Raw genomic sequence first — 12,655 nt, forward strand, 5'->3', positions numbered from 1 at the left:
TCTGAAGCCAAAAACTCAGCCAGTTTCCAGAACCTTTTTCAAATCCAGCAGGCATATACACCTTTAATAGATTTCACTGGATGTTTACTTCCAAGAGGAGGCGTTGTGTTATAGTCCATGCAATTCCCTGCCTGTCTTGGCCTCTTACCAGGTCTCCCCATTGCAAACCCTGTTTTCTATCTGCTTCTTTTGAGGACTGACCTTAGCTCAACTTCACCTGGGTGTCTTCTGTCTTTCTAAATAAGCACATTTCAAACACTTCTGTTAACACTCATTACAGTGCAATTGCCTGTTTATGTATTCTCCCAAGATTTCAAACTGTATGGATAGAAATCAATTGTCTTTGTCAACGTGGTAGATCCCGGGCCTATCAGCATGTGTAACACAGATTATATACTTAAGCACATATTGATACATTAGATTTGTATCAATACTGATGCAGCCATGAATTCCCTTTCTGTTCAAGAGAGAGTTTGCAGTGTACTTTGTTCCAAGATATTTCTGCTTCATACACATATAAACAGCCAATTAGGATGATTTAAGAAATTCTTTGAGAAAGTTATAAATGATCTGAATTTGATCCTTTATATTATTTAAAGCATTGGGTTGATGATTAATATTTTAGAGATATATACTACCTCAGAATCACAGAAGTGTGCCATTTAAATGTATTATAATACATTTAAAGTTTTCAAGTAAACCATAGCACCCTAGGATATTTTTTTAAAAAGTCCTCAAGGGGGAGAAACATTCCTGCATGGGTAAATACAAATGGCCGAAGTAGAAGTGGTTCAGCTTTAATATGATTTTATGGTTAACTTGAAGCAATATTTTTTTAAAAGTTATTACATAATATGCCTTGAGTTTGAATTATCCATCCTTCCTTCCACCATTTTATAGTCCACTTTAGTTGATCTTTCTAGTACTCCTATACAGTGACTAGCATGTTCTATTAACTCCATCTTACAAGTAAGATTAAGTGGTTGGCCACTTGTAACACCAGCATTTAGTGATGGATGTGAAACTTTAATACAGGTCTTTGGTGATTTCCTCCTATAAAATTTTGGAGAAGGAAAGTGAAGAAGACCTAAAAGAAGCCACGATCTCAAACACCAGTGTTGTCAAACGAATTTTTTAAAGTAGCATTTTAAGGTGGAATTTTAGAGATGCCTCTAAGAATCTAGCTCCATTTTGCTTTCCAGTGCAGACAACATAGCAGGCAGTTGCTACTATTTTTGCCCGATAAGGCTTTGTATACATTGGCCTCTTGCTTTAGAAGATAAATGAGCTCACTCCAGCGTTGCATCTATAGGCGGATGATTGAAATTCAGGGAGGTGTTTATATGTATTCAAAAGAGTATTTTTGACACTGCATTTCTACATGGGAGGTCTCAAAGGGAGTGGATGGATGGAAACAGGAGGGAAGATTGTTTATTGGAAGGAAATGAAAGGGATTAGTTTCTATGGAGGCCAGGGAGGTGACCTAGATTCACAACACTGGAATGTGTACTGTGATAGACACTTCTTAAAAGAGAGAAAGAAATCTTGATAGAAGGCCTGGCTTAATTTCCAGCCAATTCACATCAAGTCTCTTTGAAGGGGTTTTCTAATCCCAGGAGAAGCTTTTATTTGATATACGTTTCATGTGCTGGGTTTATCTAGGGCCCAAATAATCACAAAGAGCAGTTCTCCTCTGGATTACTCAGCATGCTCCTGGCCTCAGCAGGCTCCTTTTGGGGCCTTTGAGTTAAATAAACAAACATGAAATCTGAAAGACTCACATGTGATTCTCCAGTCATAGCGTCCTTTTCACAGTAACTATTCTTATTTTCCTATGAAATGGAAAAACAACCCCATGCATTAAAAAAAAAAAAATCCACCAGATATCTCTTGTGTAAGAGGAAGATCAGTGAAAGTACAAAGAGCAGTGGAATGAAAAATAGATTGTGTGATTGCGTGTATAGTGAACACTGTTACAGGATGGCCAGTAGTTGCTCACAGCAGATTGACTATCCTGCTAGTTAGACTTCTCACTATTTTATTTCTGGAGCATAGTCGTAAGGAATGAATTTGCTAGAAAAGGGTAGGCTGTATGCCCTATAAGTTGTTTTTCTTCTTCTTCTTTTTTTTAATCTTTTTTTAAATTCAAATTTTTTTCAGTGTTCCAAAATTCATTGTTTATGCACCACACCCAGTGCTCCATACAATACATGCCCTCCATAATACCCACCACCAGGCTCACCCAACCTCCCATCCCCCTCCCCTCCAAAACCCTCAGTTTGTCTCTGAGTCCACAGTCTCTCATGGTTTGTCTCCCCCTCCGATTTCCTCCCACTGACTTCTCCTCTCCATCTCCCAATGTCTTCTGTGTTATTCCTTATGCTCCACAAGTTAAGTGAATTTGACTCTCTCTGCTTGACTTATTTCACTCAGCATAATCTCTTCCATTCCCATCCATGGTGATGCAAAAGTTGGGTATTCATCCTTTCTGATGGAGGCATAATACTCCATTGTATATATTTATGGACCATATCTTCTTTATCCATTCGTTTGTTGAAGGGCATCTTGGTTCTTTTCACAGTTTGGTGACTGTGGCCATTGCTGCTATGAACACTGGGGTACAGATGGCCCTTCTTTACTGCATCTGTATCTTTGGGGTAAATACCCAGTAGTGCATTGCAGGGTCATAGGGTAGCTCTATTTTTAATTTCTTAAGAAATCTCCACACTGTTTTCCAAAGTGGCTGCACGAACCTGCATTCCCATCAACAGTGTTAGAGGGTTCCCCTTTCTCTATATCCTCTCCAACACTTGTGTTTACTGTCATGTTAATTTTGGCCATTCTAACTGGTGTAAGGTGGTATCTCAATGTGGTTTTGATTTGAATCTCCCTGATGGCTAATGATGAGGAACATTTTTTCATGTGTCTGTTAGCCATTGTATGTCTTCTTTGGAGAAGTGTCTGTTCCTGTCTTCTTCATGCCCATTTTTTGGCATGATTATCTGTTTTGTGTGTGTTGAGTTTGAGGAGTTCTTTATAGATCTTGGATGTCAACCCTTTGTCTGTAGTGTCATTTGTGAATATCTTCTCCCATTCCCTGAGTTGCCTCTTTGTTTTGTTGACTGTTTTCTTTGCTGTACAGAAGCTCTTGATCTTGATGAAGTCCCAAAAGTTCATTTTTGCTTTTGTTTCCTTTGCCTTTGAAGACCTATCTTGAAAGAAGTTGTTGTGGCCAATGTCGAAGAGGTTACTGCCTATGATCTCTAGGATTTTAATAGATTCCTGCCTCACATTGCAGTCTTTTATCCATTTTGAGTTTATCTTTGTGTATGGTGTAATAGAATGGCCAAGTTTCATTCTTCTACACATAGCTGTCCAATTTTCCCAGCATGATTTATTGAAGAGACTGTCTTTTTTCCACTGTATATTTTTTCCTGCTTTGTCAGAGATTATATGACCATAGAGTTGAGGGTTCTTCTTAACATCTCACTGCATGTTTGTATGTCTTCCACTGTGATTTTTTAAGTTCTTGGGAGTAGAGACCATGATGGGGTGTGTGTGTGTGTGTGTGTGTGTGTGTGTGTGTGTGTGTCTATCTTCATATCTCTAGCAGTTAGTGAAAATCTAATTTAGGGGAGGTGATCAATACTGTGTATTTAAAAAGCACCTCATTTGTTGACCATTACTAGTTCGTAAACCAAAAGTTTCTGAAAATAACTCATTTGTGATTCACAAACAACAGTATGAATAAGTATTGAAATGGTGCCAAAATTCAACACTGTTCTAAATGCTTTTAGTAGTAGTTCAGTTTGCTCTTTACTTAAAATATAAATGGCAGATAAGAGAGAAGCTATAGCCAGATTCTAGGACTTTGAATTTCAGGCTCGGTTTACGATTGGAAAAAATGAGCAAAAACTTGGATATAATGAAATAAGACTCTCAGATCTCTCCCCAGAGCTTCAGACCAAGGTACTCACTGTTTCTACTTCCATGATGCAGACATGGCAAAGTCCTTTCTAAGCTGCATTTGTGGTGGTCCTCCTTTTTGCCCTCTCTGAGTAAACATCCTAGCTATCTGCCCACCTTCAAGTGCCAGAAATTGGAGAGCTATTCTTGCATCATCCTCTCTTCCTTGTACTCTATATATTACTAAGTGCTACAGGTTCAACTTCCTAAATACCTTGCAAATCTGACAGCTCTTTTTCCACCCTAGTGCCATTGTTATAATATAGACCGCCATCTTTTCCGACCTCGATTACTGATATAAATGTAATCTTTCTAGTTTTCCATGTTAAAATCTATTCGCCACATTTCAGCCCACTGAGAATTCCAAAATGCATATCTGATAATGATGTTATGATAGAGTCCAAATTTCTTAAAAACAAAAACCATACATACAGCATCATATTCTATACACAATGCACTGTGCTGGATACATTTCACGCATTGTCTTCTTAAATCCTCTGAAGACTACATAAGTTACATACAAATGTTATCATAATTTTCAAATGAGTAATACGCATTTTAGAGAGACCAAATGATTTTCTCCTCCTAAAATCAGACAGCTGGTATTGGTAGAGCCAGGATTTAACCCCCAGCAGTCTGGAGTGGGGGCAGGGTGGACTAAACCCAAAGCAAATAGAAGGAAGGAAATACTAAAGATTAGAAGAGAGGTAAATAGAGAATAGCAGGAAAAGAGAAAAATGATACTATGTTACTTCAAAAAGTTGAACAAAATTGACAAACCTTTAGTTAGACTGACTAAGAAAGAAATATCAAATAAGATATTGGGGGCATCAGTACCAACCTTACAAAAATGAAGGATAACAAGAGAATTATATGCAGAAGAATGAATTTATATCCTTACCAAACAACATATTTAAAAATATGCAACTGGGGTACTTGGGTGGCTCAGTCGGTTAAGCGTCTGCCTTCAGCTCAGGTCATAATTCCAGGGTCCTGGGATGGAGTCCCACATTGGTCTCCTTGCTCAGTGGGGAGCCCGTTTCTCCCTTTGCCTGTCACTCCCCCTGCTTGTGTTCCCTTGGTGTGCTTGCTGTCTATCTCTTTCTCTGAAAAATAAATGAAATCTTTAAAATAAATAAATAAAATAAACAACAGATGACTCATTGAACACTACATCTGAAACTAATGATGGCTATGTTGGCTAATTTAACTTATATTAAAACAATTTTAAAAAGAGAAAGCTGCTAAATAAAATAAACTAAAAATGGATCAATGACTTAAAGGCAAAGGCTAAAATTATAAAACTTTTAAAAGAAAACAGAGCATTAAATATTCATGACCTTGAATTTAGAATACATCCTTAGGACACTAAGAACATGAACAACAAAAAAAACCTATACTACATAAAAATTAACTTTCATGCATCAAATGCCATCATTAAAGTTAAAAAGCCTATAGAATAGGAAAAAATATTTATAAATCCTACCTGGTAAATGTTTAGAATCCAGAATATATAAATTTGTACAGGTTGAGAAGTACAAAAACATATTAAAACTTTATAGTTTTTGGTATGCAATTCTTAACCTTCTTGGTTAAGTTTATTTCTAAGTATTTGATTCCTTTTCATGCTCCTATAGGTGAAAACATTTTCTTTTATTTTAAATTGTTTATCATCGGGCTCCTAGGTGGCTCAGTGGGTTAAGCTTCTGCTTTCAGCTCAGGTCATGATCTCAGGATCCTGTGATCGAGCCCCGCATCGGGCTCTCTGTTCAGAGGGGAGCCTGCTTCCTTCTCTCTCTCTGCCTGCCTCTCTGCCTACTTGTGATCTCTCTCTCTGTCAAATAAAATCTTTAAAAAAATAAATTTCTTATCGTCAGTGTATGGAAAGACTCCTGACTTCAGTGTGTTTGATTTTTGTATCCTGTAACTGCTGAATATTTTAGAAGTTCTAACAGCACCCCCACTGCACTCCCACCCCATGCAATCATTAGAGGTTTCTATTTATAAGATCCTGTTAGTTATCTCTTCTCTTCCAATTTGGATGATTTTTATTTATTTTTCTTGCCTTGTTGTTCTGGATAGGGCTTTAGTACTGTGTTAAATAAAAGTTAAAGCAGGCCTACTTGTCCCTGATCTTAGAGTAAAAGCTTTCAGTCTTTCATTGACTATGATGTTGAAATGCAAATTTGAAGTGCAAGATGAAAAAAAGAACTGATGAATTTGTTTCAAGGTTTGTTCTGTAGGGAATATGACCACTGTACCTCAAATCATAATATTCTCCTGATGAAGGAGAAATAAACCTGACTTGACGTTAAGCAGAAACACTCTCCGTTCTTTCCCTTGGTTATAACCTTCTTACTTGGTGTACTCGACTAGAATATCTCGTTCTCTTACTTAACCTATTTAGAAATTCTTGGTTATGAAATCTAAAAATGAATTATGCCTCTTCAGTTGAATATATCTGAATGTAAACTCTGTCTTGTGTTTTTCAGAAGATGCTTATAAGACCCAGGTTAGGATTGATGATGAGCCAGCTTATTTGGACATTTTGGACACTGCTGGTCAGGTAGGTAATTTTCTTAGATCTCTCCGGATTCTGAGGCCAATTTAGGCTTTAATCTCAAATACATTAACCACAAAGAAGAGTTTAACAATTCAAACAGGACAAGAGGAAATTTGCAATAGTGATGAGAAATTAAATAAGAAAAGAATTGGCAGGAAAATGTAACTTATTGCCAACTAGAATATTTTAACATTCCTTTAATTTTTTTAAATATAAAAACTTAAGTGTAGATATAATATTGTCATCTAAGATTATAAAATTAACAGAATAGTTTATTCTTCCTCAGATGTGTGCAAAACTTGTCTTGGACCCTAATCTGGTGATAGCTTTTATTTAAAAACTTTAGCGACATAAAAAAGGAAGGTCTACTTAACATATATATTCATGGAACCAAGGGTAGAGATAGTTAGGTGAAATGGGTAACATAACCAAGATGTAGTATTATCTAGTACATTAACTTACAAATGTGTAGATAAGAACAAGGAGGAAGAAAGCATTGTTGGTGTATATAAAAATATAGGACTAAAATACTATGTGACATTTATAAGTAAAATGGACAAAAGGAGTCAGAGTAAAAACCTTTAAAAGCCTTGGTATATTTGGGAAGAGAATGGGGATTTTATTTCATTTCATACTTTAAATATAATCATATTGAAATATAAACATATCAAAGTGCCAGGCATAAAACTCCTCTTTATTGTAAACCTAAAACTGTTCTTAAAAAAAAAAAAAAAAAGTTCTTAGAAATATAACTTAAAAACTAGCAGAGGGGAAAAGGGAAATATAAAAATAATAATTTTGAAGTTGAAAAGAAAAAAGAAATCAGAAACATAATAAATATAAGCCTATCAGGAATCAAAATAAATGGAAATGGATATGGTATTTTTCCCAAAATAGTCATGTAAATCGTTGGCATTATATTGAATAGAAGAACAAAACTAACCTATACTTCTTTGGTTTAGAAGAGACCTAAAGTACAGAAAGTTGACAAATCAGAGAATGATTAGAAAAAAAAATAGTAAAAAGATAGCCAAATGTAAAGTGGGTATATCTGTATTAAAATCAGGCAAAGTAAATTTTATTGCAAAAAGCATTATTAAGGTGTAAAAATGTCAGTTTGCAATAGAAAAAAAATCAAAGATATATATTGGTCTATAAAATTCAAGAAAAATATATAAATCTAAAGAGCATAAATCCAAAAGCTGTATAATGGGAAACTCTAATGCACCTTTGTCAGGTTTGAGAACACATTTAACTTAAACAGAATGCTGCAGTCAGTATGTGAGCTGGCATTGTTTTCACATAGGTTCTTATCCTTTTTATTGATTTTTTTTTTATCTAATCACAAAAAAATGTGGTCTATAGGAGATTGATTATTTGCTATATATAATTTTACTTTGTGGCTTGGGATGTAAAAATTTTTTTTTTAGAAAATGTTTAAGTTAGAAATACAAAGTCAACTTCAACTACATACGTGATGATTCATGTTTCATAAAGTTCTGATTCAATACAGGAGAATGTTAACAGTCGAAAACCTAGGTCATAGATGCACAGATCTTCATTATATTGTTTTCCATTTGTACTTAAAAAATGTATATATTGAAATGTTTATGATGTCATCTATTTGATGTACCTATTTTTTTAAAAAACTGCATTAACTGACATATATATAAGCCACTGGAAATACATGGTTTCTTTCTATATCTATGAAATATTAAGGTTATTTGAAACCCATCTATTGGTAAATTCATTTGTTTCAAGGAACATTTGGATAATGGGCTTATGGTGGTGGAGGAGGGCTGAAGCCACTGGGGCTGTTTAGAATGGAGAAATTATTTCAGTTACTTGAAAGAGCTGTTATCCAAGGGAAAATATACTTCTTTTCAGGGGAATTTTTAAACCTAATTGGAAGAAGATTGAGTAGTTAAATTTCACTCAATATAAGAAGATATTTGCAACAACTGAAATACTAAAACCAAAAAGTCATCTAGAATTATGCTTTGGTAGAAAGTGAAATCCTTTGTATTTCTATCATGACGTCTACAAGTATGTATGAGCACTTACGTGGTCACACTGGGTTTTAATGTAATCATGGATAGCTGGATGTTTCTCCTTCCCGTTGGTATAGGCTTGGCCATGTCACTGCTCAGGTCAATAAAATGTAGGCAGATGATTCAGCCTGCTAGTTCTGAGTCAAAGTTTTTTAAGAGGCACTGCTATGCACAAAGATGAGGCAGGTAACCTTTGGTCCCAGGAGGAGGGATACACACGCTGCAGACCTAAACCCAAATCAAAGACTAGAACAAAGTCCTGAGAACTCCTTGCCTGAAGTACATCTGCTCTAACCACCTTACAGACTGGTGAAGTAGAAAAACCATGAGTACTATTAGCTTCAGGCTCCTAAATTTGAGTAGCTTTGTCATGCAGCATTATCATGACAATAGCTGGCCAATGCAGTGTATTAAAGGAGCATTCATTAGTTCAGTGTGCCTAAAGATGGACAATATTACCTATTTTTAGATAAAGTGGTAAGTGATGAGAAAGAAACCCACATAAACTGAAGTGCTTTCTAACTCTGAGATCCTATGCTCTGGAAACAATGAAAAACTTGTAAATAAACAATTTGAAAAACTCTTGCATGTGTATACCCTTATTTTTCTGAGCTAGCTTCAGTTGCAGCCAAACATAGTCAGGAATGCATCAGGCTCAAAAGATGGTGACTTGTTGGTTTCCAAACAATCTGTCACATGCAAGAGATAATCTATATAGTTGAGTTATTAAGACTTATGTCACAGTAGGGGACAATAGAGAACACCACTGAAACACATTGAATAATACCATTTTGTTTTCTTCTGTAACTATTCCTGTTCAACATTTTTTGAAACTTATTATCCTTACAACTAATCCAGGAAGTAGAAAAGATATTTTTGCCACTTAGAATTTGAATAAAATGGAATGCAAAGAAATTACCTCTTGGAGGCAATACTGGAAGTAGGGCCAATTACTGAAGTATTTGTGCTATGCACAAAACCTTGCAGTGCTACAATAATCCCATGGAAGAATTGTTGGCTATCACCAACTGCCATGTTGGAAAAGACTTTTACCTTAACCATTCTTCCAGTGTAGAAATTTTCTTTTCAATGCTCAATGTTCCTGCCAAATGCTCATTAAGACTGTGATTGATTAGGTACTCTACAATTGATTAGGTACTCTGCTTCTAGAAATGGACAAATAGAGCTTTTAGGGAGTTTAAATTATTTTTAGGGATGTTCTTACAATGAGATTAAATTTTCCTCTTTATAGTTTCTAACTATTGGTCGCAGATTCCTTGAAAATAACTCTATTACTCATTTCATAAATAAAAAATTTAAGTTTTATAGAGGTTAAATGATTGAACTAAAACAACAGCAAGCTATTGAGCCAGCTATTACCATAGTCTACCTATACTCTTATTCAAGCTCTTTCTTACTTTGTTTCTAATCCCTTAGTATATACGAAATACTATCCTACATAAAGAAAATGCAGTTAGTTGAGTGTCTAACTCAATTTCAGCGCAGGGGGGAGTCTGCTTGAGAGTCTCACTTTCCCTCTGCCCCTCCCCAACTTGTGTGCTCTTTCTCCCCCACCCCCTTCAAAGAAGTAAATCTTTAAAAGCAGAATGGAATAAAATTGGGCCTCTGTTCTTAAAATTCTTGAGATTTGGGGCAGTAGAAGAATACTAAATATGCAGCAAATTGTGATAAGCAGTATAGCAGAGATACAGAAACTTTGGTAGTGGGTTATGTCAGATGCCTGAATTATTTTTTGTTCTGACCTAAATACAAAAAAAGTCAGTCAAAAACAGAAGAAGAGCTTAAAAATATTTTTACATGGATTTAAGTGAAACAAAATAAGTTCAGGTTTAATTATAAATGTATTGAATCATCCTTATTATAAATAATAAAACTAATCGTCCTCCAAACACTTCAAACTTTATTTTTTTGGTGTGCTAATATATCCAGTCAATGCAACTTCCTAGACCTATGCATTCTCCCAATACCAGGCTACCTCCTATATTAATATATTCTGAAGCAATAAGGAATGTCATTATAACCTTGTATTTGGTTTAGCCCCTAACCAACTCTGTAGTCAGCCAACCTGGCATTAAGGAAGTCTAGAGACTTCTGCTGTCCTTCTAATATCCGCTCTTGTGTCCTCCTCCTCACTGCTGCTGACTCATAGGCAAGCCTAACAAACAAATGTTATTTTATAGAGAAGGAGGAAGTTGGGAGGGGGTGTTTTGAAGGAAAGTCCTTTGTTAAAAGCCAACAGTTCAGGGTGATGATAGTTTCTCATTGGCTGAGTTGCAAGGGTAGTCCATTTCTTATAGATTCAATGTATATATTTTCTTGTTGAGGTCTTTGTTATTTCTGTCCTACTGATACTCAGTTCTTCCTGTAACTGATCCTGAGTGGTATGGGCCACCCTCTGGCCTCCTAACTCTACTTAAGTGAGGCTTCTCTGATAATTTTCCATCCTCCCCCAGCCCTGCCACTTTTGATCAAGATCTTTCTCTGGAACCATCACTGATCAAAATGCAGGTTTTCTACCACATTAGTGGTATTATCCCTCAGTGCCAGAAAGGACTTTTTTGGTTGTCATGTTCTACATAAGAAGGTAAATGCAAAAGCAGTTGGAAACCACTTATGACCATGTATAGATGACAAGGGAGGTAAAGAGGGAAAACGTTCAGGTACTTCCCATCCATAGTCCATATTTATTAAGATCATAAACATTGAAGATCACCTTATTGGGTACATCATTTTTACAAAAGTTTGACAGGTATCAAAGTAGAAAACTTAAAGTAATTATACAGAACAGAAGTAAGAAAACAATCCCAAATTGTCTGAAGGTTCTAACCTGGGATCCTAGATCAGAAAGTAACCAGCTGAAAATATTTATTGGCGTTTATTCCAATTTAGGGGAGAAAGGTTCTTATGGAGGAAAGCCTAGAGTCACATTTGCCTCCTGGAAGTCCCAGATTAAAGCAGGCACTGAAAGCAAAAGAGTAAATACTGCAAGAGTTCACTGAAAGAATTAACCAAGTGCATTTGGAAAGACAGAGTACAGGTACAAACATGAAGCAATACCTGATGAACTAATTTGAAAAATAGCAAACATTCAAGGATATATTAAATTAGTATCTCAAAAAATGTTGGAAACAAATGTTAACCAATAATACAGCCTATACATTTGCAAATTTGGATAACGATCCAGTCAGATAATAGTTCAGATGAAAGACTGTGAATTCTGGCCCTTCTAACCCTTCTAACCCTTCAGAAAAAAGCAAGTGGAAAATTGTCACAGGGTCATGATGTGGATTCTGAAAGGTTACAGTTGGGAGGAGGGGGGAGAAGATTCCCCCTTTCTCAAGGATTTGGGAAATGTGAAGAAGAGCAGTTTCTTTCCACAAAAAAGATAGAAGCAAACAGTAAGGAAAAAGCAGACAGACCTGGTTTGGACATGTTGGGGAAGCTTTCTCATCAGATGCTGTCTGCTGCTTCAATTCTGGGAAATTTTTACTTTGACCAGATGGTATATAGGTCCGGTCAGAGTTTGGTGCTTTCTTTAGATGGGTCGCAAGAATCCAAGAATCTATTCCAAACTCTATACCAAGAGTTTGGTAGCACAAGGATCAGTTAGCAATACATGATAAGGGCCCTTCTTGTGAGGTTCGAAAGAATCTTTCATGGAGGTGTCTTTTCAATAGACAAGATCTCCAGGTTGCAAGGTGTGATGTTTAAAGTGTTAAAGTCTACACTGAGTAAAGATTTCTTAGGTAAAGGGTGGTGGGTTATTCCTCACAGAAGCAATTAGACCTTTACAATGTTTAAGTATATTTGTATTAACTGTGTGTCAAAAGAATTGGGGGTCAAGTCCTTTGGACATCTTGAGATTATCTCAAAGGGTGAGAGTGAGTTTCAGAGTAAATCTGAGATTTAGAAAGATGAATGACAATGCTTTTGGCCAGGGTATTTAGGGAGGTCTACAGATTTTACAAGTTGAGTCTTGGTAGTGCATTTGACTCTGAAGATTGAGGACAATATGTACAATGAAAATGTTGTCATACCAGCCAAACAACACAGC

General features: G+C 35.9%; 1 protein-coding gene across 1 annotated transcript in view; it reads left to right on the plus strand.

The window, feature by feature from the left end:
- RIT2 (Ras like without CAAX 2) overlaps positions 1-12,655 on the plus strand; it is a 394,146-nt gene that overhangs the window by 134,697 nt on the left and 246,794 nt on the right. The window contains exon 3 of the mRNA XM_032311475.1: positions 6,459-6,532. Coding sequence (XP_032167366.1) covers positions 6,459-6,532 — 74 coding nt within the window. The remainder of the gene's footprint in view (positions 1-6,458; positions 6,533-12,655) is intronic.

The sequence above is a fragment of the Mustela erminea genome, chromosome 13 (genome assembly GCF_009829155.1).
Source record: "Mustela erminea isolate mMusErm1 chromosome 13, mMusErm1.Pri, whole genome shotgun sequence".
NCBI classification, from domain to species: Eukaryota; Metazoa; Chordata; class Mammalia; order Carnivora; family Mustelidae; genus Mustela; species Mustela erminea.